This window comes from Indicator indicator, chromosome 26 (genome assembly GCF_027791375.1).
Source record: "Indicator indicator isolate 239-I01 chromosome 26, UM_Iind_1.1, whole genome shotgun sequence".
Lineage (NCBI taxonomy): Eukaryota > Metazoa > Chordata > Aves > Piciformes > Indicatoridae > Indicator > Indicator indicator.
In genome coordinates, this window is record NC_072035.1 from 11,101,639 (window position 1) to 11,126,950 (window position 25,312).

The 25,312-nt window shown below is 48.4% G+C and overlaps 1 protein-coding gene across 1 annotated transcript in view; it reads left to right on the forward strand.

Moving 5' to 3' along the window:
* GRK3 (G protein-coupled receptor kinase 3) overlaps positions 1–25,312 on the forward strand; it is a 92,244-nt gene that overhangs the window by 48,069 nt on the left and 18,863 nt on the right. Inside the window, exons 3-10 of the mRNA XM_054392657.1 lie at positions 3,759–3,832; positions 9,824–9,925; positions 10,336–10,410; positions 11,854–11,915; positions 12,983–13,034; positions 14,256–14,347; positions 18,867–18,966; positions 24,759–24,837. Of these exons, the coding sequence (XP_054248632.1) occupies positions 3,759–3,832; positions 9,824–9,925; positions 10,336–10,410; positions 11,854–11,915; positions 12,983–13,034; positions 14,256–14,347; positions 18,867–18,966; positions 24,759–24,837 (636 nt within the window). The remainder of the gene's footprint in view (positions 1–3,758; positions 3,833–9,823; positions 9,926–10,335; positions 10,411–11,853; positions 11,916–12,982; positions 13,035–14,255; positions 14,348–18,866; positions 18,967–24,758; positions 24,838–25,312) is intronic.

Here is a 25,312-nt window from a genome sequence, read left to right on the forward strand (position 1 = left end):
TTGGAAGGGACCCTGAGGATCATCAAGCCCAAGCTTTCTAGGTAATAGAATCCTAGAATGGTAGGGGTTGGAAGGGACCCTGAGGATCATCTGGCCCAAGCTTTCTAGGTAATAGAATCCTAGAATGGTAGGGGTTGGAAGGGACCCTGAGGATCGTCTGGTCCAAGCTTTCTAGGTAATAGAATCCTAGAATGGTAGGGGTTGGAAGGGACCCTGAGGATCATCAAGCCCAAGCTTTCTAGGTAATAGAATCCTAGAATGGTAGGGGTTGGAAGGGACCCTGAGGATCATCTGGCCCAAGCTTTCTAGGTAATAGAATCCTAGAATGGTAGGGGTTGGAAGGGACCCTGAGGATCATCAAGCCCAAGCTTTCTAGGTAATAGAATCCTAGAATGGTAGGGGTTGGAAGGGACCCTGAGGATCATCTGGTCCAAGCTTTCTAGGTAATAGAATCCTAGAATGGTAGGGGTTGGAAGGGACCCTGAGGATCATCAAGCCCAAGCTTTCTAGGTAATAGAATCCTAGAATGGTAGGGGTTGGAAGGGACCCTGAGGATCATCAAGCCCAAGCTTTCTAGGTAATAGAATCCTAGAATCCTAGAATGGTAGGGGTTGGAAGGGACCCTGAGGATCATCAAGTCCAACCCACCTGCCAAAGCTGGGTCACCTAGGACAGGTCGCACAGGAATGCATCCAGAAGGATCTTGAAAGTCTCCAGTGAAGGAGACTCCACAACCTCTCTGGGCAGCCTGCTGCAGGGCTCCAGCACCCTCACACCACAGAAGTTTCTCCTCCTGTTGAGGTGGAGCTTTCTGGGTTTCAGTTTGTATCCATAGTCCCTTGTCACAGGACGCCACTGAAAAGAGCCTGGCCCCTTCTTCTTGCCCCCCACCCTTCAGATATTTATAAACATTCATAAGATCCCCTCTCAGGCTGCTGTTCAGCCCCAGGTCTCTCAGCCTCTCCTCACAAGACAGATGGAATGAGCTGGCCCAATACCCTGTCAAGCTGAGTCTTCACACTGCCCAACGTAGGGGAATACACAGTTTCCCCTAGGAGATGATTCCAGTGTCCAGCTGTTCTCATGGGGAAACATTTCCTTCTGACTCCCATGGGAATCTCCCCAGCAGTAACTTGTACCCATCACCTCTTGTCTTTTCCGTGAGATTTGGAAAAAGGGAGTCTCCATCCTTCTGGTGGTCAGTGTGGAGAACATGAAGCTCTACTTGGATTTGTTGGAATTCAGGACAGCAGAAGAATTTCAAGTGTGCTGGTACCTGGGGATGTGGATGGCACTTTTCAGATGAGCTGAAGGTGCAAGAGGAAGAAGGAGCAGCCTGTTTGCATTTGCAGCTGGGGTCTGGAAGAGCTCATGGTTGAGAATCAGAGTCATGGAATTGTTTCAGCTGGAAGAGACTTTTAAGATCATTGAGTCCAACCTAAGACCACCATGACCATCAAACCATGGTCAAACCACCAGAGTGCCATGGCCACACACTTCTTGGACACGTCCAGGGATGGGGACTCCACCACCTCCCTGGGCAGCCTGTTCCAGTGCCTGACCACTCTTGCAGGAAAGAAATTTGTTCTAATAACCTAGCCCTGGCTGTGGGCCTGGAATGCACTGTGCCAGCTCACGTCCAACTTTTGACCCACCAGCACCCACAAAGACCTTCTCCACAGGGCTGTTCTCCAGCCCTTCATCCCCAGCCTGGACTGATACCAAGGATTGCTCTGACCCAGGTGTAGGACCTTGATTTTGACCTTGTTGAATCTCATGAAGTTCACACAGATTCACTTCAGTAACTTTTAATGACTAGATTAATCATCTGTAGAAGGTTCTAACCTCTGTTTAATTTTCATTAGATGTTTTCCATAATAATGCAGCTTAAAGAAGAGGTGGAAGAGTTCAAGGCCAGGTTGGATGAGGCCTTGAGCAACCTGGTGTAGTAGAAGGTGTCCCTGCCCATGGCAGGAGGCTTGGAACAAGATGATCTTTGAGGTCCCTTCCAACCCAAACTGTTCTACGAATCTATGTGGTGAGAATCAGGCAGCATAACCCTTCTGTTGTTGTCCCTTCTTCCTTGGTCTCCTGAACCTTTTCTCTGTGATAATTCCATTAAAAAGTTTGGAAAACACTAAGCAGGGCTGAAATGCCTGGGGAGGCTTTGTTGAAGGTTTGTGTTGGTCTGTTTTGACACTCCTCCCACAGTTGGCTTTGTGGGGTTTTTTTGTGTTGTTTGTGGGTTGCTTTTGGTCAACAGCCAGTAGCTGGGAGCCGGCCAGGGATTTGTCTTTCAGTGCATTCATTGCTGGTTGTGCCACTCTTTGGTCTCTTAATTACATGACTGCCACCTCCTCTGCCTCGTTGTCCAAGGGAGGGTTCAGTCAGCTCAGCATTCTGTGTGCTCAGTGCTGCTGCTGTTTCCATCCTGTGTGAAAGAAGAGTTGATGAACTGGGTGCAGTCCCAGAAATGGCAGCTTTTGTCCTCCAGACAGGGCTGGTGCCACACTGACAGCTCCAGGAGGAGAAAGCAAGAAGAGGTGTGCTCTTGTCCAGCTCTGGGTGGCTTTGGTGAGGGTTTTGGTGGTGGTGAGGACAGTTTGTGACTTACTCAGGTGTCCTCACGTCCCTGCCATGATGTGTGAGTCCAGTTGTGCCAGGAGAGGTTCAGCTTGGAAAAACTTTCTTCCCAGAAAGGGTTCTCAGGTGCTGGATCAGGCTGCCCAGGGAGGTGGTGGAGTCACCATCCCTGGAGATGCTTTAAGAGATGTGTGAGTGTGGTGCTGAGGGACGTGATTTAGTGGCAGTAGTGGGTTTGTGAGCTCTAGGTGAGCAGCTGGACTTGAGGCTCTCAAAAGGCTCTTTCCAACCTCAACAGTTCTATGGGTTTGTGGCTTTCTTGGACCTTCATCTTCTCCAGGCTAAACAGCCCCAGCTCTCTCCTCCTTTCCTCCTCACAGAGATGCTCCAGTCCTCATTTCTTAGTTGAATACACATCGAGGTGCTGGTTTTAGGCTACACTCTGATGTCCAGAGGTTGGCTGTGATTTCAGGAAGTCCACAGGAATCCTAAATAAGGAAAGACATCACCTGCTGCACTAAACTGAAAGCACCTTCATTTTGCAGCTGGCAGATAACCCAGACAATTAACTGTCACAAGATACCCATGCAGCCTGGAAGGGTTGCAGGAACCAGCTCAGATGCACATAAAGGTGATGCTTCCATGAGCTGGAGCTTGAAAGGGTGCATTAAAATGCTTGTGATGGAAAACACTTCTCTGCAGGCTGCAGAGGTCAGGCCTTAAATTACTTGCAGAAGACCTCTCAAGCTCCTAATGTCATTTATTGGGCTCTAAAACCTATTAGAGGTAACATGAACCAGTAATTGTCAAATCAGGATGCAGAAGAGGTTGCTTTTTACTGATCAAAAGCAGATAAATCTGTGTCAAATCTCCAGAAGAGAAACAAAATCGGATCCCTGAAGAGGGATGGGATATTTGGGTGTGTTTGGGGAACATCTTGGAAGGTTCTCAGCAGGTAGAGATTGGAATATGCTTAATACACCTCTGGGAGGTGAGAGAGGTTTATGATCCCCTTCCAGTCAGCTGCTCACTACTCACTGCTGCTAAACCTTGGTGACTAGAGACAAATCCACAGATCCCCCCAGCCTGTGATGTTCCCCAAGTGGGTTTGTGTTTTGCTTCAGAAGGTACTGTAGCAATCATATTTTTCTTTTTTTTTTCCCCCTTCTTTCCAGGATTTCTGCTTTTCAAAGACTATTGCATGAATGAGATTGATGAGGCTGTCCCTCAGCTGAAGTTCTATGAAGAGGTAAGTGGCTGCTGGTGGGATTTTGGGGTTGTGGGGGTAAGTGGGGGGTGAGGATGGACAGATGAACAAGGATGCATGTTCTTCTGAGCCATCTCAGCTTCATAGTGGAAGCTCTTCACAGTGAGAGTGGTTAAATACTGCAACTGGCTGCCCAGAGGTATGGTTGAAGCCCCTTCCCCAGAGACAAGGTCAAACTTGATGGGGCCCTGAGCAACCTGATCTGGCTGGGGATGTCCCTGCTCACTGTAGGGGTGTAGTAGAAGGTGACTTTTGAGGGTCCCTTCCAACCTGATGCATTCTGAGTGATTTTGTGGGATTCTGGGGATGGTTTGTTCATAAGAGATATTTTACACAGTGGTGATTGCATCTCAAAGGGACAAACCCATCATGTCAAGTGAGTTCAAGAGACTTTGCAAAACAGTGATGTGTTTAATCAAGTAGCTAATTGGGTTGAGTGCTCCTGGTGTGCTGTGTGAGTGACCCAGATGATTTGGGTTTTGTCCCTCTCTTAACTGAGCAAATACTTCAGATTTATCACTTCAAGATTGGATGAGGTTCAACAAGGCCAAGTGCTGCGTCCTGCACTTGGTCCACAACAACCCCATGAAAGCTTCAGGCTTGGGGCAGAGTGGCTGGAAACTGCCTGGCAGAAAAGGCCCCGGGGGGTGCTGGTTGGCAGCAGCTGAATGTGAGCCAGGCTGTGCCCAAGGCCACCTGGCAGAAAAGGACCTGGGGGGTGCTGGCTGGCAGCAGCTGAATGTGAGCCAGGCTGTGCCCAAGGCCACCTGGCAGAAAAGGACCTGGGGGGTGCTGGTTGGCAGCAGCTGAATGTGAGCCAGGCTGTGCCCAAGGCCACCTGGCAGAAAAGGCCCCGGGGGGTGCTGGCTGGCAGCAGCTGAATGTGAGCCAGGCTGTGCCCAAGGCCACCTGGCAGAAAAGGACCTGGGGGGTGCTGGTTGGCAGCAGCTGAATGTGAGCCAGAGTGTGCCCAAGGCTACCTGGCAGAAAAGGACCTGGGGGGTGCTGGTTGGCAGCAGCTGAATGTGAGCCAGGCTGTGCCCAAGGCCACCAGCATCCTGGCCTGGATCAGGTGCTGGACAGGGGCAGCACCTTCCCCATCCCTCATTCCCTGGGAGCAGCTCTTGGGCTGAGGAACCAATCTCTCATCTCTCCATTCATTCCTTGTGATATTTCTGTCACTCTAAATATAACCCCTGCTTAATCCTCTGCTGGGGCTGGATTCAGCTCCCACAGACCCATGTACTGTCTGCTCTGTGTTCTACAGAGGTGCTGCCTTAGATGACCTTCTGGGTGTCACTCTGCAGCTGGTGGCTGAAAGCTTTTCTTGCTGGTGGACTAATAGCAGAGAAGAGGTTGGGTGTGGGTTTGGAGATCAGTCCTTAGAGTGCACCCAGCTCCTCCACTCCTCAAATGGATTTGCATCTTGATGGTTGCATCTTCTGCAGTACTCTCACAAGCTTTATAAGAAACAAACTGGTGAATTCATAGAATCCTGGAATGGTTTGGGTTGGAAGGAACCTTAAGGATCATCTAGTTCCAACCCTCTGCCATAGGCAGGGGCACCTCCTACTAGACCAGGTTGCTCAAGGCCTCATCCAGCCTGGCCTTGAAGACCTCCAGGGAGGGGACATCCACAGGCTCCTTGGGCAGCCTGTTCCTGTGTCTCACCACCCTTGCTGTATATTCACAGACATTTATAGAATCTTAGAATTGTTTGGGTTGGAAAAGCCCTCCAGTATCATCCAGTCCAACCATCAACCCAACACCACCAAGTGACCTGTTCCACACATTCCTTGAACACCTCCAGGGATGGTGACTCCACCACATCCCTGAGCAGCCTCTTCTACTCCCTGACCACTCCTGCAGGAAAGAATTTTTTTCTCATCTCCAACCTAACCCTCCCCTGGCACAATTTCAGGCCATTTCCTCTCATTCTATCACCTGATATTAGGGAGAAGAGACCAACCCCCACCTCATTCCAACCTCTTTTCAGGGAGCAATGAGGTCTCTCCTCAGCCTCCTGTTCTCCTGACTCAACAACCTCAGTGCCCTCAGCAATTCCATTCATTCAGAATGCAGGTGGCTTGGACTGGGTGATCTTCAGAGGTCTCTTCCAAGCTCCCCCCCCCATGCTGTGACTCCATGAAATGAGGAGAACCTTCCTCACTTCCATCTCTTTCTGGAGTGAAGCTATCGCTGTCGTAAGCAATCAGAGAGGCACGTTGCAACAGATTGTTTAGCATGATATTTTTAGCTGCCTCTTTTTCTCTCTGAAACAATTTGGAGGTTGTATTTTTAGCTCATTAGGCAAGTGGTGCCTAAAAGGAATTGAAATGCTTCGTCACACACCTCCTGCAAACCCCCATCAAAGAGATTGCAAGAGGTTGGTGGCGTTTCACTTCGGTGACATCCCGGCTTCAGAGCTTTCTTTTGTTGCTTTACATCTCTGATTTCCTTTACTGCATTCATGAGATGCAGAAACATCTGAGAACAGTGCTACATGGAGAAAAAAAAAATCAATCTCTGGCTGCAGAAGGGCTCCACACTCCAGGGATTTTGTGGTGCTGCAGCTCGAGTCACGATCCAGCGTTTACTGCCTGAGTGATTCATCCCCATTGCTTCCAGCAGAGAAAATAGGGGGGGGGGGGGGGGGGTGGAAAAAAAGGAAGAAAAGGGAAAAAAAAAAAAAAAAAAAAAAAGAGCTTCTGGGTGGTTGGAAGCTGATGCATTCTGATTGCAGCTTCTGCAAAGAGACTATTGTCAGACGCTTTGCTTAAGGTGAGCTGAAGTTTAGCAGGGAGGCGGTGAAATGTGTGGTGGCATGGTCCATGATCTGCAGGTCAGGAGCAATCCTGTGGGAGCTGCTGCTGGCAGGGATGTTTATAGCTGGTGACAGTCTGGGCTCTGCCTCTCACTGCATTGTTTTGGCTTGGTGCAGGCATGTTCTGTTTGATAAACGTGGGAAACATGAGGCTGAGGAGAGACCTCCCTGCTCTGACAGCTCCCTGAAAGGAGGTTGCAGTGAGGTGGGGGTTGGTGTCTTCTCCCTGATATCAGGTGATAAAAGGAGAGGAAATGGCCTGAAATTGTGCCGGGGAGGGTTAGGTTGGAGATGAGGAACAATTTCTTTGCTGCAAGAGTGGTCAGGAATTGGAACAGGCTGCCCAGGAAGGTGGTGGAGTCCCCATCCCTGGAGGTGTTTGAGAAATGTGTGGCCATGGCACTTGGGGACATGGTTTGATGGCCATAGTGGTGCTGGGTTGGTGGTTGGACTGGATGATCTTAGAGGGCTTTTCCAACCCAAACAATTCAGTGATTCTATGAAAATTGCCCTGTGAATGTCAGCCCTGTGTTCAGTGTGATCCCAGTGGTGATGTCTCATCTCATCACCTGTGTGATGAGTGGTGTTGGGAAGCATGGACAGAAGGATATTTTCCTAGCATGAGGGGAGAAACCATCAGGTTTTCAGGCTGAGACACCCCAGAATATATCCCAGATGGGGACTTTTGCCACTTGCTATTCTTTCCTCCAAACCTTTACAAAACAGAGGGGCTTTGGTTAGAAAGACTCTGTAAGGGCAGGTGGCAGATGCTGACCTGTTGCCAGAGTGGCTGTGAGGGATGTTCAAGAGACCCCTTTAGGATGATTGAATTGGAGAAGGCTGGAGAAGACCTTTGAGATCATTGAGTCCAAACATTAACCCAGCACTAGCAAGTCTGCTGCTAAACCACATCCCTCAGCACCACATCTCCACAGTTTTGAAACCCTTCCAGGGGTGGGGACTCCACCACCTCCCTGGGCAGCCTGGGCCAGGCCTTGACAACCCTCAAGGGAATGAAATTGTTCCTCATATCCAACCTAAACCTGCCCTGGGGCAACTTGAGGCTGTTTCCTCTTGTCCTATCACTTGTTCTCTGGCAGAAGAGACCAACCCCTACCTGGCTGCAGCCTCCTTTCAGGGATTTATGGAGTGCCAGAAGGTCTCCTCTGAGCCTCTTTTTTTCCAGACAATACAACCCCAGTTCCCTCAGCTGCTCCTCCCCAGCCCTATTCTCCAGACCCTTTTCACCAGCTTTGTTGCCCTTCTCTGGACCCTCTCCAGCCCCTCAATGTCCTTCATGGAGTGAGGGGCCCAAGCCTGAATCCATGAGTCAAGGATTCAGTATTATTTGCTTTGGGTGTTGGAGTGAGGTGTTGTAAAGCCACGAATCTTGAAGGGCAGGAGTAAGTAAGACACCATGGTCTGCATCAGGCTCCTTCCTGTACTGCTAATTATTCTGCAGCATTGCATTAATTAAAAAGTGCTTCCTTGGCAAAGATGTTTTGGATCATTTTAATTATAAATGGGTACCAAGGGGGAAGTAGTCACAGATGGCACATCGGGGTGGAACCGTTCCCTTATCGTCGTCTGCAAACAAGAGGACTCCAGCTAGAAAAACAGCCAAGGGTGGTGTTCCACCTCCTGAGATGGATTGGTCTGGGCTTGTCACAGGGAGAGCTGTGTACAGGACAGCTCAGCCTGTTAAAGGGGCAGAAGAAGGTTGTTGTGACAGGGGCATAGCAGCAAGTTTTTATTTTACTCTTTGCTTTGAAGAGTCCTGAGCGCTCTGCTTTCTGTTGGTCCTGCCCAGCTCTTTGTCCCTGGAAGAGCTCAGGAGGGGATGTTCTCCCTGCTTCAGGAGGTGGTTTGTGCAGGGGGTTGTGCTGTAGGCTGAGAGCACAGCCAGCTCCAGTGTGGTCAGTTCCTCCTCAGCCAGGCACTGAGTGAAAGCCAGCTGGGTCTTACTCTGCTTTGGGTTTCTTCAGCTGGTGTCAGGGATCCAAAGCAAGCCCTGGGACCTCACATCGTGGTGCTTGGAAGGTCCAGCAATGAGAGCTGAGTCTTTTCCCTAGAGATCTGGTATGGTTTCTTTACATTCTAGCAGTCCTGGAAGAACTTTTTCCCTAAGTACGCTCCAAAGGACCATTTGACTTGGTGAGAGGTTTCTTCTGGACCTGGCTTTCAGCTTTTGTTCTGCAAATCCACCACATGGGATTGTTGTTGTACCTGGAACATACTGACCTTCTACAGCATACCCAAAAAAACTTGGATCAGTTCAGTGAAACTGTTTTTCTAGCCACCTTCAGGGTTCAGATTCAGCATGGACCTGAACTGCATGAACAGTTGGAAATGTGCTTTGTGTTCTTGCTTGGACATCTGGATGTAAGGTGGAGCAACCACCCTGGAGCAGGAGGTTCTGGCTGTGCTGGTGGCCCAGGGCAGTGTGAAATGTCAACTCTTCTGCTGGCCCTTGGAGCTCTGGTCAAAGGGCACGTGGTGGTGTGCTGAGGGGAGCCCTCAGCATTGACTGAAATCATCTGAGGAGAGGTCGATGCTCTGGAGTGTTAGAGGAGCAAGGTCAGAGCTCTCCATCTGTGAGCTGAGCAGGGGGCAAGTTCCCCATGAGCCAGCAATGTGCCCTTGTGGCCAAGGAGTCCCATGGTATTCTGGGGGGCATTAAGGAGAGCGTGGCCAGCACGTGCAGGGAGGTTCTCCTCCTCCTCTGCTCTGCCCTATGGAGGCCACATCTGGAGTCCAAGATCCGGTTCTGGGACCCCCAGCTGAAGAGAGACAAGAAACGGCTGAAGAGTCCAGCAGAGGCTCCAAAGATGCTGAGGGGCCTGGAGCATCTCTGCGAGGAGGAAAGGCTGTTGAGCCTGGAGAAGAGCAGCCTGAGAGGGGATCTGCTCAATGCTCAACAAGAGCTAAAGGACCTGTGGGGGGCTAGAGGCTGGGGCCAGACTCTTGGTGGTGGTGCCCAGCAACAGGACAAGGGGCAGCGGGCACAAAGTGGAACCCAGGAGGTTCCATCTGAACAGGAGGAGAATTCTTTGGTGTGAAGGTGCTGGACGCCTGGAGCAGGCTGCCCAGAGAGGTTGTGGAGTCTCTTTCCCTGGAGAGATGCCAAATGCTCCTCTCTTGTGTTGCAGATAAAAGAATATGAGAAGCTGGACTCGGAGGAGGAGCGACTGAGCCGGAGCAGGCAGATCTATGACACCTACATAATGAAGGAGCTGCTGTCCTGTTCTCATGTGAGTATCACCCACATGGATGGGTGAGCTCCTGAGGTCCCTCCCAACCCCTACCATTCAGTGGTTCTTGGCTCTGGAGTGGTAACACATCCGTGTCTGCTGGCTCTGGTGCGGGGTGTGGGATAATTCCTGAATTCATTAAAGGAGCATCACCAAATCCCTTTACCTTCACTTCTCTCCTCCTCATCCTCCCCTCTCCTGCTTTCCCACTTTAGAGTAACTGTTTTCCCTGCATCGTTCTGCTTGTCTGACAACAGCACAGCAGCTGTATTGCATCATTCTGAGGGATGTGTGTTTTCCATCTGGTTATAAGAACAGCAGTGCTAGAGATCTTCAAGGAAATTTGTATTTCCAAGTTTAAAATCTTCCTTTTTTCTCTTATTTGTTTTCTTCTTTCTCTTTTTCCAAAGCCTTTCTCGAAACAAGCTGTAGATCATGTACAAAAACATTTAGCCAAGAAACAAGTGCCAGCCAGCCTTTTTCAGGTGAGCTGCAGACATTTTTGTGTGTTCATATCATCTTCATGTATCTGTCAGTAAGTGGCTCTGTGCATATTATTTTAGGAGACTGAATGAGTGATCCTGGTGCATATCCTTTGCTGGGGAAAAAAAAATGCTTTTTTAAGTCAAATAACAATTGCAGACTACTTCTATCTTGAAATATTTTGTGAGCAGTTTATCAAAGCAAGCTAAACCTTGGTATGTGGATGGAATGGTTGGGAAATTTATGTCATTTTAAGCTATTAAAGGGTTTAGAGCAAATCACTTTCCATCAGGAAGCTACATCCTGTCATGGATGGGATGGAGTGAGTCCAGAGGAGGCCAGGAAGATGAGCAGGGGGCTAGAACATCTCTCCTATGAGGACAGGCTGAGGGAGCTGGGGTGTTTCAGCCTGGAGAAGAGAAGGCTGCAGGGAGACCTTATAGTGGCCATCCAGTGTCTGGAGGGGGCTACAGGAAAGCTGGGCAAGGACTGTTTACAAAGGCCTGGAGTGATAGGATGAGGGGCAGTGGTTTGAGATTAGAGAAGAGGAGATTTAGATTGGAGGTTAGGAACAAGTTCTGCACCAGGAGGGTGATGAGACACTGCAACAGGTTGCCCAGGGAGGTGGTTGAGGCCCCATCTCTGGAGATACTCAAGGTCAGACTCAGCAAGGCTCTGAGCAACCTGATCTAGTGGAGGATGTCCCTGCTGACTGTAGGGGGGTTGGGCTTGATGACCTCTGGAGATCCCTTCCATTCTATGATTCTGTGATTGTTTTGCTTTACCCAGATTTCATACAGCTCCCCAAAAAAGGAGAACACTTCACAGTCTCACAGTATATCAGAGGTTGGAAGGGACCTCAAGAGATCATCAGGTCCAACCCCCCTGCCAGAGCAGGATCACTTAGGGTAGTCTGCACAGGAATGCATCCAGCTGGGGTTGGAAAGCCTCCAGAGAAGGAGACTCCACAACCCCCCTGAGGAGCCTGCTCCAGGGCTCTGTCACCCTCACTCTAAAGAAGTTTCTCCTCATGTTGAGGTGAAATCTTCTCTGTTCTAGTTTGAATCCATTGTTCCTTGTCTTATCACTGTGAACCACCCGAAACAGCCTGGCCCCCTCCACTTGACACCCACCCCTCAGGTATTGATAGACACTGATCAGATCCCCTCTCAGTGCTCTCTTCTCAAGACTAAACAGCCCCAGGGCTCTCAGTCTCTCTTCATAGGGGTTTTCTAGCTGATGAAAATACTCTGATGAAGGTTTTCCAACTGATGAAAATACTCTGTTTGACTTCAGGGCACCTGCTCAAGTTCCAAAAGCTAAAGGAAGCTGAAATCCTTCAAAGGAAAAGAGAGTCAGCATGAAGTATAGGTGATGGGTGGGATTGGATAACCAATTTTATTGTGTGCTGAAATACTAATTGTGTGTTTTTTAACCCTCTGTAGCCATATATAGAAGAAATTTGTGATAGTCTGAGAGGAAAAATATTTCAAAAATTTATGGAAAGGTAAGAGCATGATCCAAAGCTTCTGCCTAGTGGAGCAGGAAGGCAGGTCCCTGAAGGATTGCTGGGAAACAAGGTTAAAAACGTTTCGTAGACCTTCATTTAATTAACACTCTGTTACCAGGAAGCTCCTGGACGTGAGTGGCTGTGGTGTAGATCATGATTAATGTCAGGAATGGTGAAGCTGAGAGATTTTCTTCTGTTGTTCTCAAAGGGTTCAAACCACAGCACTGTGTTCTCATGGGGTGCTTTCAGGAGGAAGCATCTCTTGTGCGTGACTGGCAGACCAAATGGTGTTTGGGTTTCTACCTGGGCACCTTGAAATGAAGCAGAAAAGGTCAAATAAAGAATACAAGGCATGGACTTAGTTCAGCAGAGAAGCCTTTAATGGTTGTGTACAAGGTCTGGCCCTCTCCCAGCCCAGCCATGGGTAATAAAATGGTGTGTGGTGTCCTGCAGGCAGGCTGATGGGGCTGTAAGAATGCCTCCACATAAACATCATTTCTTAGCCTGCAAATAAATACTTAATTATTTATGTGGAAATGAGAAGCTTTTTTTTTTTTTTGGGGGGGGGGGAGGTGAGGGGCAATAGCTTGTGGTGTTATTGATGTTATTCCTATTTTGAGTTTAAAGTGATCCTTGGAGTATACAGAGGTTCATTAACATAAATGGAGCTGCTTCTCTTTTCTGATCATTATCTTGCTAATTATGTAATTCGAATGTTTGCTAGTTACAAACTTAGTTGCTTTTAAAAATTAAAAACCATCTGAAGAAGAGATGTGAGGACATCCTAAGCACTTAGAATTAGAGGGAGAAGGTTGTCTGCTAGTTTTCTCTTAACAAGGACATAAAATACAAAGTGTGCATGGCCCCAGTGATTGTTTGGCTTGGTGGGAGTAAGGTGCCAGTTGTTTGGAAGGAAGGTCATCACTTACCAAATACCACAACACACCCTAACCCAAACTTGGGTTTAATTTAGCTTGCATTTAGTTCAAATATCAGAGTCTTGGATGTTTTCTCCAGTGCTTTACACAGTGGTCTCAGACAACTTCTCAACTTCTTTCCTGCAGTGACAAGTTCACGAGATTTTGTCAATGGAAAAACGTAGAACTAAATATTCATGTAAGTACCTCTCAAGTGCCTCTGTCTTGTCAGGAATGGAAATGGTCAGTTTTGAAGAGATGTGGTGCTGAGGGATGTGGGTTAGCACCAGACTTGGGAGAGCTGGGGAATGGTTGGACTGGATGATCTGAAAGGGCTTTTTCCAACCCAAACAACTCTGTGATTCTATGAATTGTGCTTATGAAGTCCTAAGGATCTCATACAGTCCTGAGAAACCCTTCTTGGATGGCCCTGATTGAGTTAATCATAGAATCACTGAATTGTTTGGGTTGGAAAAGCCCTCTAAGATCATCCAGTCCAACCATCAACCCAGCACCACCATGGCCAGCAAACCATGTCCCCAAGTGCCATGGCCACACATTTCTCAAACACCTCCAGGGATGGGGACTCCACCACCTCCCTGGGCAGCCTGTTCCAATGCCTGACCACTCTTGCAGCAAAGAAATTGTTCCTCATCTCCAACCTAACTCTCCCCTGGCACCATTTCAGGCCATTTCCTCTCCTTCTATCACCTGATACTATGGAGAAGAGACCAAATCCCCACCTGGCTCCAACCTCCTTTCAGGGAGTTGTAGAGAGCAATGAGGCCTCCCCTCAGCCTCTTTTTCTCCAGGCTGAAAACCCCTAATTCCCTCAGCCCTGTTCTCCTGACCCTTTTCACCAGCTTAGTTGCCCTTCTCTGGACCCTCTCCAGCACCTTCATGACCTTCTTGGAGTGAGGGCCCCAAAGCAGGATTTGAGATGCAGCTGAGCTGCCAGCATTCCTCCTCCACAGCACCCCTGGACACCATCTGTCTCCTTGTAGCCACTCCAATTGTAACACTGTCCCCACAGCCCTCACCTCAGCCTCTGCTTTGGTCTGTCTGGACTGCATGGATACAGCAGCTTTGGCTGTCAGCTTTGACCTCCTTGCTGCAGTTTGGGTGAAGAATGAGGCTGTCAGCCTTTGGCAACAAGAGCCTCATTCATCCTGTGGTACTCAGGCTGTAGTGCTGGGCTGGCGAGTACTTTGGGATGTAAACAAGAAGGGGCTCCTTTTTCCAAAGCAGTAATGTGTTACAGTAGTTAAGGATCTCAATTTCATCCAGTAGTTAGATGTTTTAGAAGTAACAAATTGTTGGTTTGGGGTCTTTTTTTTTTTTTTTTTTGGTTTGGTTTGGGTTTGGTTTTTGATGCTGAAAAAATAAAACCTGGTTTTCATTTTATTCTTTGCCTTTCCAGCTGACCATGAATGATTTTAGTGTACATAGAATAATAGGAAGAGGGGGATTTGGTGAAGTTTATGGCTGCAGGAAAGCAGACACTGGAAAAATGTGAGTATATCCAGGCTGGATTTTAGAGGTAATTGTGAACTCTCAACTAGGAAAACAATCCTTCCAGTCATTTCTGACAGCATCATGGAAAGCAGCATTGCTTTACTGTGGAGCTCTTCCTAATTAAATGTTATCCCAGGAGGTTCTGGTTTCTGGATCATCCTTAAGCTGTGCTATTTGATCCTGCCATGCTGTGGGGCTTCAGCCCAGCTGAGCTCTTAAGCACATCCTTCACTGAAATGGTCTTGTCAGAGTGAATGGGAACTGCATGTGTTGGAAATGAAGTGTGTGCTTAAAGGCTTGGCTGGAGCACAGCCATCTTCTCTGGAGGCTCTGCTGACCATCTGAGCAGATACCTCTGAAGGCTGCACCTCTGCCAGTGGTGCTGATGTAGGGCTGGAGGATGACACAGGGAAGTGAGCTCAGTGCTGCTCACTTTGCAGGGGCAGATTCTGGATATGATATTCCAGCTTTGTGGAATGACATCCATTTCTGCTCTGATGAGCACAGTTCACTGAGGAAAGCAGTGCTCACATTTGGAAGCATCTAGTTCCAATGCTGAACTTCGGTTGAATAGAGGTCTTGGTGTGACCTCTGAGATCAACCCTGTGTTGTTTTGATTTTTTTCTAATTTTACCCTTCACAGACTTCTGATCCTACCATTCTCAACCTTCTGACCTCACCATTCTCACCCTTCTAATCTCACCATTCTTATCCTTCTGATATCACCATTCTCACCCTCTGTTCTCACCATTCTCACCCCCCTGATCTCACCATTCTCACCCTTCTGATCTCACCATTCTCACCCTTCTGATCCTACCATTCTCACCCTTCTCCTGATCCTACCATTCTCACCCTTCTCCTCATCCTACCATTCTCACCCTTCTCCTGATCCTACCATTCTCACCCTTCTCCTGATCCTACCATTCTCACCCTTCTCCTGATCCTACCATTCTCGCCCTTCTGATCATCCGATTTCAGTTTCTAGGTGCAATCATCCCTTTGTGTTCTGCTTTGAACATCTGGGCATTGATTCTCAATCATCCTCATTGAGAATCATTCTCAAGATCTATGTTTGTTTATTTACACCCCACCCAGACCCTTTCACCTGACTTTTCTCCTAATAGTTTCAGTCCAGGGACCAGCCTTAAATGTTTCTCCTCTAAGTGAGCATGGCATGTGGGAAGTGCCCAGTCTCTGTGGCTACAGCTGGCTTCACTGGCAATTGTCTGCTTGGCATCCTCCACAATAATGGACTGCTGAGCTATTAACAAGTAGAAGACATCTTAATGTGGCTGTCAGGATCAGTATTTTTGCAGTGACTCCAAGTGTTGTACCTCAGCACTCTTACTGACAACCCTGGCTTGATTCTTGCTGTGGCACTTTCGTTGTCCAGCTGCGATTGCTTCATGTGGCACTGAGTGCACCTTCAGCAAGTTTGCTGATGACACCAAGCTGTGTGGTGCAGCAGACAGGCTGGAGGGAAGGGATCCATCCAGAGGGACCTGGACAGGCTGGAGAGGTGAGCCCATGACAACCTCATGAGGTTCGACAAGACAAAGTGCAAGGTCCTGCAGCTGGGTCGAGGCAATCCCAAGCACAAATCCAGGCTAGGCAGGGACTGGCTGGAAAGCAGCCCTGAGGAGAGGGACTTGGGGGTGCTGGGGGATGAGAAGCTCAACAGGAGCCAGCAGTGAGCACTTGCAGCCCAGAAACCAACCAGAGCCTGGGCTGCATCAGGAGAAGTGTGGCCAGCAGGTCAAGGGAGGTGATTCTCCCCCTCTGCTCAGCTCTGGTGAGACCCCAGCTGGAGTAATGCATCCAGGTCTGGAGCCTCTGTTACAAGAGGGATCTGGAGGTGCTGGAACATGTCCAGAGAAGGGCCACTAGGATGATCAGAGGGCTGGAGCACCTCTCCTATGAGGAGAGACTGAGAGAGTTGGGGCTGTTCAGTCTGGAGAAGAGAAGGTTCTGAGGAGACCTTCTTGTGGCCTTCCAGGATCTGAAGGTGGCTACAAGAAAGCTGGGGAGGAACTTTTTAGGCTATCAGGTAGTGATAGGACTGGGGGGAATGGAATGAAGCTGGAAGTGGGAAGGTTCAGTCTGGACATGAGGAAGAAGTTCTTCCCCATGAGAGTGGTGAGAGCCTGGAATGGGTTGTGCAGGGAGGTGGTTGAGGCCCCATCCCTGGAGGTGTTTGCAGCCAGGCTGGATGAGGCTCTGGCCAGCCTGATGTAGTGTGAGGTGTCCCTGCCCATGGCAGGGGGGTTGGAACTGGCTGAGCCTTGTGGTCCCTTCCAACCCTGACTGATTCTATGATTCTATGTGTCCGTGTACAAACCCAAACACTTTATTTGGCTTGAGCAGGTATCCACCCTGGAGAGGTAGCTCCCAGATTTCCCACTCATTTTCCTGTCTGAGTTTTATCTCTGAACCTTGGGGCTGGCAAGAGAAGCAAAGGATAGTTTTGATCAGATCTAAGTAGAGTGAAGGGAGGTGAATTGTGGGAAACCCAACCCTTACCAGATCTGCAGCAAGATTTTAGGTGAGGTTCAGGTTCTGGGTAAGAGGTTTGGTTTAGTTCTTAATCCAAACCTTTTTACCTGTCCCTAATCCAGCTCCCCTCCACTCTAGATGGCTGCCTCTGCTGCACTTACTGCCTGCAAGGAGCTTGGGAAACCATCCCTGCAAGGTAACTGCCATTGGTGTTCCACTAACCCACAAAGACACACCTGAGGCACCTTTCATGTCACCCCCCAGCAAGGACAGCTACAAGCAGGAGATTGCTTTTTTATACTGAGGGTGGTGAGAGCCTGCCCCAGCTTCCCCAGAGAGGTGGTAGATCCCTGGAACCATTGCAGGTCAGGCTGGTTGTGGCTCTGAGCAACCTGTTGCAGAGGTCCCTGCTGACTGCAGGGGATTGAACTGGGTGCCCTTTAAAGGTCCCTTCCCAACTAGAGCTTTCAGTGATTTTATGACAGCTAAATAGTGTCAGGAGGTCCCAGGCAGGACACAGTCCAAAGCAGGAGGGCCAGGAGTGCTTCCTGAGCATGCAGGTTGGTAGTAACATGAGATCCTTCACAGAATCACAGAAACATTCAGGTTGGAAGAGACCCTCAGGGTCACCAAGTTCAACCCAGAACCCTACTCTACAAGGTTCACCCCTAAACCATATCCCCAAGCACCACATCCAAACCACCTTCAAACACAGCCAGGGTTGGCAACTCAACCACCTCCCTGGGCAGCACATTCCAATGCCTGACCTCTCTTTCTGTGAAAAACTTTCCTAATGTCCAGTCTAAACCTCCCTAATCACAGCTTGAGGCCATTCCCTCTTGTTCTGTCACTAATCACCTGGGAGAAGAGACCAGCACCAGCCTCTCTACAACGTCCTTTCAGGTAGATGTAGAGAGCAATGAGGTCTCCCCTCAGCCTCCTCTTTTTCAAACTAAACAGCCCCAGAAATAAGATCCTTGATCTCCATCAGCCTTCAACAGCCTCAGTGCCCTCACTGTGACCTGTGGGGTCATGGCATGAGCACAGGGTAGGCTGTGAGAAGTTACTTCAGTCATCCTTTGCAACCTCCTCAGCACCTGCCATGAATATTTCCTTGCTTGGAGAACTTCAAATCCCAGTGTGTTCGTGCTGCCTCTTCCCCCATCCCCACCCTGTCCTGGCAAGGGGGTGAGGTGGCTGGTTTGGGGAGTGGAGGTGGCACAAGGCCCTGTTTCTGTGTAGGCAGTGAATCAGCATCACAACAGCACTGCAGCAAGCTGCTTCCCTAGGCATGTTTTGGGACCAGTGACCTCAAACTCCATGGCTCTCTGGAGGAACACACATGTCCTCCTTGGCTGTTCTCTGATAGCAGGCTTGGAAAAAAACTCTGGTTTGATGGTTGTTAGGGTAACAGTCTTTCTTTTTCTTTTTCTTCTTTTTTTTTTTCTTGGTGCAAAGTTTTATTAATTTCTTGTAGTACAGATGGTAGAAGATTAAAACAAGAAAAAAAAAAAGCTTTCTGGTGTCTATCTGACCTTTTTTTTTTTTTTTTTGAGTAGAAAATAATATAGATAACTAAAACTCAGCATGTGTTCAAGATAGTCCTTTTCCTGGCAGAACTGAAACTGTTGGAATTAAATGAAACCATAGCAGAGCCTCTGTTATTTAATTCACACTGCAAATCCTTGCTTGGAGCTATTGCAGAATGAGTGCTTGAGCTGTAATCTCTCTCTAACTGCCGTGCTTTGGGCACTGAATTTTGTTCAAACACATTGCTCTGTTCAGAGATTGCTGCTGGAAGTGTTTTAATTCCAGGAGGTTTGGGGAGTTTTTTCTTGTTCAGTGGTGTAATGATGGTGTTAGGACTGGGTTTAAGGCTTTGAAGAGCTTGCTTACAGGGCGCTGTAAATACATGTGCTGTGACTTTGAGAATAAAACCTGAGGAGAGGAGGAGATTTTTTTTTTGTTTGCTTGCTTGTGTGTTTGTTCTGGTGCTTTGTTTCTGAACAGTTAATATTTGCAGGTATGCAATGAAATGTTTAGATAAGAAGAGAATCAAGATGAAGCAAGGAGAAACATTAGCCTTAAATGAAAGAATTATGCTGTCTCTTGTCAGCACAGGGGTGAGTATCACTGATTTGTTGTTCTTCCCTTTTGGTTGTGGTTTTGCATACCATATCAAACCTTTATACAGTACATGTGCCATCCATTCAGTGGTGTGGCATGCAGAAGATAAACCCTCCCCTGGGAACCTTCCTCCCCTGGGAACCATCACCTCCCTCATTCTAGCAACGTGTCTGAAATAAAAATGGAAAACCAAACTCTGGGTGCTTACAGAAATGAGCATCACAGCTCAAGAGGCTTGAGAAGCTTCCCATCTCTTGGATAATTCTTTTTCTCCCCTCTGCTCCTTTTCCTGTCTCTCTCCCCTGTACTTTCTTGATGGTGAGGGAGCCCTGGGGCAGGCTGCAGAGAGAGGTTGTGGAGTCTCCATCTCTGAAGACTTTCCACACCTGCCCAGATGCATTCCTGTGTGACCTGCCTTAGGTAATCCTTCTTTGGCAGGGGGGGGTTGAACTGGATGATGTCTGTAGGTCCCTTCCAGCCCCTAACATTCTATGACTCTGAATTTTTAGAATCATTTCATTTGCAAAAGCCCAGGTCTAGGGGAAGGTGTCCCTGTCCATGGCAGGGGGATCGGAACTAGATAATCTTTAAGGTCCCTTCCAACCCAATCCATTCTGTGCATCTCTGAACCTCCAGGGAGGGGGCACCCTACCTGGGCAATCTGCTTCAGTGTCTCACCACCCTCACTGGAAAGAATTTCTTCCAGTCTAAATCTCTCCCCCTTCCAGCTGGAAGCCTTTCCAGATGCTGGAGCGTTTCACACCTCCAGCATTAAATAGCTTCGGTTTGAAAGTGGAAGAAGAAGAAGATCATTAATTCGATTCCTGATAAAAAGCTGTTGAGACTGAATAGTTGTGCCTTCCCCAGTGACAGGATTTATGTCCTGCCTGGAATGAAATGGAACTGGGAAGTTCATCATAGCACAATTAGTCACTGAGCTGGGAATGCAGATGTCTCTGCAAAACACCGCGTAACAGCTGTGCCGATGACACAGGCGTTTGTGCAATCAGCTTCTGCTGATCCACCTAAAATGCTGGCATTCACAACTGCTCCTTCGTTAAGGAGCTCCCAGTTTGGAGTGTGTGGTGGCCACATGGTGAGGATAAAAGAAAAGGGGAGGGTTAGAGACCTCATTGCTCTCTACAGCTACCTGAAAGGAGATTGGAGTGAGGCTGGTGTTGCCGCCTTCTCCCGTCTGACTAACAGGGCAAGAGGAAAGGGCCTCAGGTTGCACCAGGGGAGGTTCAGGTTGGAAGTTAGGAACAGTTTGATAACACAAGTAGCAAGGCAGGGAAATGACAGCAGCTTTCCCCCCTGCTGTGATGGTTTTAAGGCTGTCTTTTTAATTTTTCTTCACGAAGTTTGAGCAGAGAGAGTTGAAAGAATGGAAATAAGTCACTCTTGGGTGTAAGAAAGCAAAATAGTGATTATTCTCAACACTTCCACTGGAGAGGTAGAAATGTTTAAGAATCTCTACTCAAAACAAGGTTGGGGAGTTGGGCAGTCTCAGCTTGCTCAGCTTCTGTCTGCCTGCTGCTTCTTTTCTGGCTGAAGATCATAGAATCAGTCAGGGTTGGAAGGGACCACAAGGATCAGCCAGTTCCAACCCCCCTGCCATGGGCAGGGACACCTCACACTACAGCAGGCTGGCCAGAGCCTCATCCAGCCTGGCTGCAAACACCTCCAGGGATGGGGCCTCAACCACCTGCCCGGACAACCCATTCCAGGCTCTCACCACTCTCATGGGGAAGAACTTCTTACTCACATCCAGTCTGAATCTCCCCACTTCCAGCTTTATTCCATCCCCCCTATTCCTGTCACTACCTGATAGCCTAAAATGTTAACATACTAACTAAAAGATACCACACTGACCTTGACACACTAAGTCTAACAGCCTCTCTGCTTCTTGACTCTCTGCCTTCTGCCAGGAAGGTCTGGGGGGAGTCCTTCTGGCTGGTGGGGGGAGACCCCATGGAGAAGAAGCACAGCCCCTCGAGGGGAGGGGGAAGCCAGGGGGCTTGGTTGTGCTTTTCTGTTGATTATACATATTTGTAAATGTTGTGAATAGTGTCTATTTGTACATATTCATTGCATTTCATCATAGCTTGTAGTTTTGCTTGTAAATACAGCTTGCATTTGCTTCCAGGCTGAGCTAGCCTGGCTATTGTCAGTGTGGGAGGGGGATTTCAGCTCTCACACTGTTACACCCTCCAAGTGCAAAGGGCAGTGTTTCTTCATTAAAACTCTCTACAGCTCCCTGAAAGAAGGTTGGAGTGAGGTGGGGGTTGGTCTCTTCTCCTTACTAACCAAAGATAGGATGAAAGGAAATAGCCTGGAATTGTGTCAGGGGAGGATTAGGTTGGAGATGAGGAAAATGTCTCTGCTGCAAGAGTGGTCAGGGATTGGAACAGGCTGCCCAGGGAGGTGGTGGAGTCCCCATCCCTGGTGGTGTTCAAAAATCCATCAGATGTGGCATGGTCTTTGGAACATGGTCTAGTGGTCATGGAGGTGTTGGGTAGAAGGTAGGACTTGATGATCTTAGAGGTCTTTTCCAGCCTTAGTGATTCTATGATTCTGTAGCTTTGCATTGTGACATTTTGAGTCAGCACAGCTCAGAGATCCAACAGACACTGGGAGCTGCTTGGATCAACCTCATCCAAGAGAACAGGGGCTCTGCATCACTTGGGTTCTCTGCTGGTTTATTGGATTTCTCAGGGGTTGTTGGTGCAACAGGGACAGGCTGCTGCTGAGGTTTGTGTTTCCTCTTGGGCTAGACACAAGCTCTGTCTTCTCCTCCCCTGCAGATGTTGTCTGGAGGCTGGAAATGCATTTTGCAGTTCTTAGAAGGTGGCACAGTAGGGAAAATCTTGAACTTGCTGATAAAGGAATAAAAAAACCCTTTCTTTTCTGTAACAGCCAAGATTTACCCAGCATTCAAACACTGACAGCACCAGACCATTGCTGCTGGTGGGCTGTATAATAACAATCCTCCCAAAAGGTGCTGTTTGTAGAGGGAAGTGGATATTTAATCTTTTCCTGGTGGGTTGGAAATCATTCCAGTGGTCTGCTGCAAGACCAGGGCTGTGCCTCCCCTCTGCTGGGTCTTCTAGTTCTCTTCTTCTGGAAAAACAGGCAGCTGGGCTGCTTGGCTTGGCTGTCTTGGAGGTAATTTGACTCAGTACTGGATGCAAGATGCTAAATGTGAGGCTGCTCTGAGGTCTCTGCAGAGGCTTTTCCAGGCTGAGCAGCCCCAACTTTCTCAGGCTGTCCCCAGAGGAGAGGTTCTTCAGCCCTCTGATCACCTTCATGGCCTCTTCTGGGCCCATTCCATCAGCTCCATGTCCTTCTTGTGCAGGGGGCACCAGAACTGGATGCAGTACTCCAGGTGCGGTCTTGCCAGAGCAGAGAGGCAGAATTGCTTCTCTTGTCCTGCTGGCCACACTTCTGTTACATTCCTACATTTTTTTTTTTATAGTTATTCTATTTTTTTTTTTCCTTCCACATGATTTATTCCCAGAAATTTCTCTTTTTTGGATTTACTCCAAGATTGTTTGGATGTAAGGAACTGCTCCCAAACTATTCTTAACTCCCACATTGTCGTCACACTGTCACTTGTTTTCTGCAGAGCAGAAGTCATGCCTGCAACAAAATCACAGTTCATTGGGAAATGTGCTCTATTGCTTTATGGTTCACTTCAAAAGGTGATCAGAGGGCTGGAGCACCTCTCCTCCCAAGACAAGCTGAGGGAGTTGGGGTTGTTCAACCTGGAGAAGAGAAGGCTCCAGGGAGACCTTAGAGCTGCATTTCAGAGTCTAAAGGGGACCTACAGGAAGGCTGGGGAGGGACTGTTAGAAGGGCTTGTGGGGATAGGATGAGAGGCAATAGTTTGAGACTGGAGCAGGAGAGATTTAGGCTGGACATCAGGAGGAAGTTCTTCACAATGAGGGTGGTAAAATACCAAAACAGCTTGCCCAGAGATGTGGTTGAGGCCCCATCCCTTGAGATATTCAAGATCAGACCCTGAGCAGCCTGCTCTAGATGGAGATATCCCTGCTGTCTGCAGGGTGCTTGGACAAAGATGACCTTTGAGAGCCCCTTCCAACCCAATGCAATCTGTGACTCTCTGGATTCTACCACTAAATCCTTCTGGGTGATTGGATTGCTCTGAGGTTTTAGGAAGTCTGCTTGGGGACACTTCTGAGTTAGCCAGTTGATTCAGAAAAGTAAGTTAATAATTGTGCTGAAGGTTTTGTTCTAAATTTAAGTGGTAGTTACACTCATCTGCATTTAGGAGAAGCAGAACCTTGAGTTTGATGCCATCCTGCATTGCCTGCAGTCTCCTGATTTCCAGGAGCATTTTATTTAGCAATGAGTTCTCTTCATGGATGTCTCTGCAGAGTGCTTTGGACACTCTGCACCTTCCAGCAGGATCAGTCCTCATGGTGTGGGACCTTATGGGGATTCCAGCTGAGTACAAAAAAGCTTTCTAGTTCAATTTCATGTGTTTTATGGAAGGGTGAACCAACTTGAACCATCCTCTTGAACTTCATCACCTTGAACCATTGAACCAGGCTCCAGGGAGATCTTACAGCAGCCTTCCAGTACCTGAAGGGGCTACAAGAAAGCCAGGAAGGAACTTTTTATGAGGGCTTGTAGTGATAGGATGAGAGGGAATGGATTTGAGCTGGAAGAGGGAAGATTGAGAGTGGAGATTAGGAAGAAATTCTTTCCAGTGAGGGTGGGGAGACACTGGAACAAGTTGCCCAGGGAGGTTGTGGATGCCCCCTCCCTGGAGGTGTTCATGGCCAGGTTGGATGAGAACTTGAGCAACCTGGTCCAGTGGGAGGTGTCCCTGCCTATGGCAGAGGGGTTGGGACTGGATGATTTTTAAGGTCCCTTCCAACCCAAACCATTCTGTGAGTCTCTCAATCCTGGCCAGGCACTGAGGATTGTGTCACCAAGCCCTCCCTTTCCTGCTCAGCGAGGCAGCAGCAGGAGCTGGGTCCTGTGGCCTCTGCTCTGCCCAAGGCCACTGTGTTTTGCTGCTTCTAAATTGGGAAGGAAGGAAGTTCCTGTTAGAGATTCCCAGAGCTTTCACTATCAACACTGCAATAGTTAACACATTGTTTAAGTCATGTTAGGTCACACTTGTGTTTCCTGCCTGGTGTCTTGGAGGAGAGGAGTGGTTAAGCTCATCATCCTGTTGGCCCCAACACTGTGGGGTCAGACTCTTCTCAGTGATGCACAGTGACAGCACAAGGGGCAATGGGCACTAACTGGAGCCCAGGAGGTTCCATTTGAACAGGAGGAGAAATTTGTTTACTGGGAGGGTGGTGGAGCCCTGGAGCAGGCTGCCCAGAGAGGTTGTGGAGTTTCCTTCTCTGGAGAGCTTCCAAACCCAGCTGGACATTGTGATGCTGGGCAAGCTGCTGTGGGTGCCCCTGCTTCAACAGGGGAATTTGGCCTGGATGATCTCCAGAGGTCTCTTCCCACCCTTACCATGCTGGGATTCTGTTTGTGATTCTGTCCTCAGAAGGGACAGATGCTACCTGCATTTTGCACCTTTGGCTCCTCCTGGCTCTTTTTGTATTGAAAAGAGAAAGCAAAATGGAAGGTCTCTGAAGGGTGAGTGAAACATCAGAGTGTGGAGATTAATACACAGATTGCTTTAGAAAATTGTTTTGAATTTTGGCAAATGGCATAGGAAATCTCTCCTCTGTATTTTTAGCTTCTCTGAGTGGTGCTTTGCTTGTTACCTGGGATGAACTCTTTGCTCCTTCCCTTCTAGGACTGTCCTTTTATAGTGTGTATGACCTATGCCTTCCACACCCCTGACAAACTCTGCTTCATTCTGGACCTGATGAATGGTAAGGAAGACTCATGCAGATGGTGATGATATGACAGAGATATTGGCAGCAGGACTTGCTGAGATCATGAGGAGAATGAGGGGAAAAATAATCTGAGGTGTGAAGCATCAGCCTGTGGATGGGGTGAAGTGATCTAAAGCAGGAGGTGTAGAGAACAGACTGGAAAAATCTCTGTTACCTTCTAACATGAACATATTTAAATGAAGATATCAAAGGGCCTGCTAGGCTGGCAAGCTTGAGAAGATGATGGTCATGTGGAGAAATGTAGGAGATCAGGGACACAGCTTTCAGCATAAAAATAAAAGAGCTGCTATAAAGAACTCAGCAGAGAAAATTGATGGGGGAAGCATTCCTCAAAGGAAAGAAATTATACATACAAGCCTTGGCATGACTCTTGTGAGAACAGAGAGGAGTGGGCAGAGTTAACAGAGAGGAGCTCCTGCTGTGCCCTTGTTTGCTGAGGATGCTCAGCACT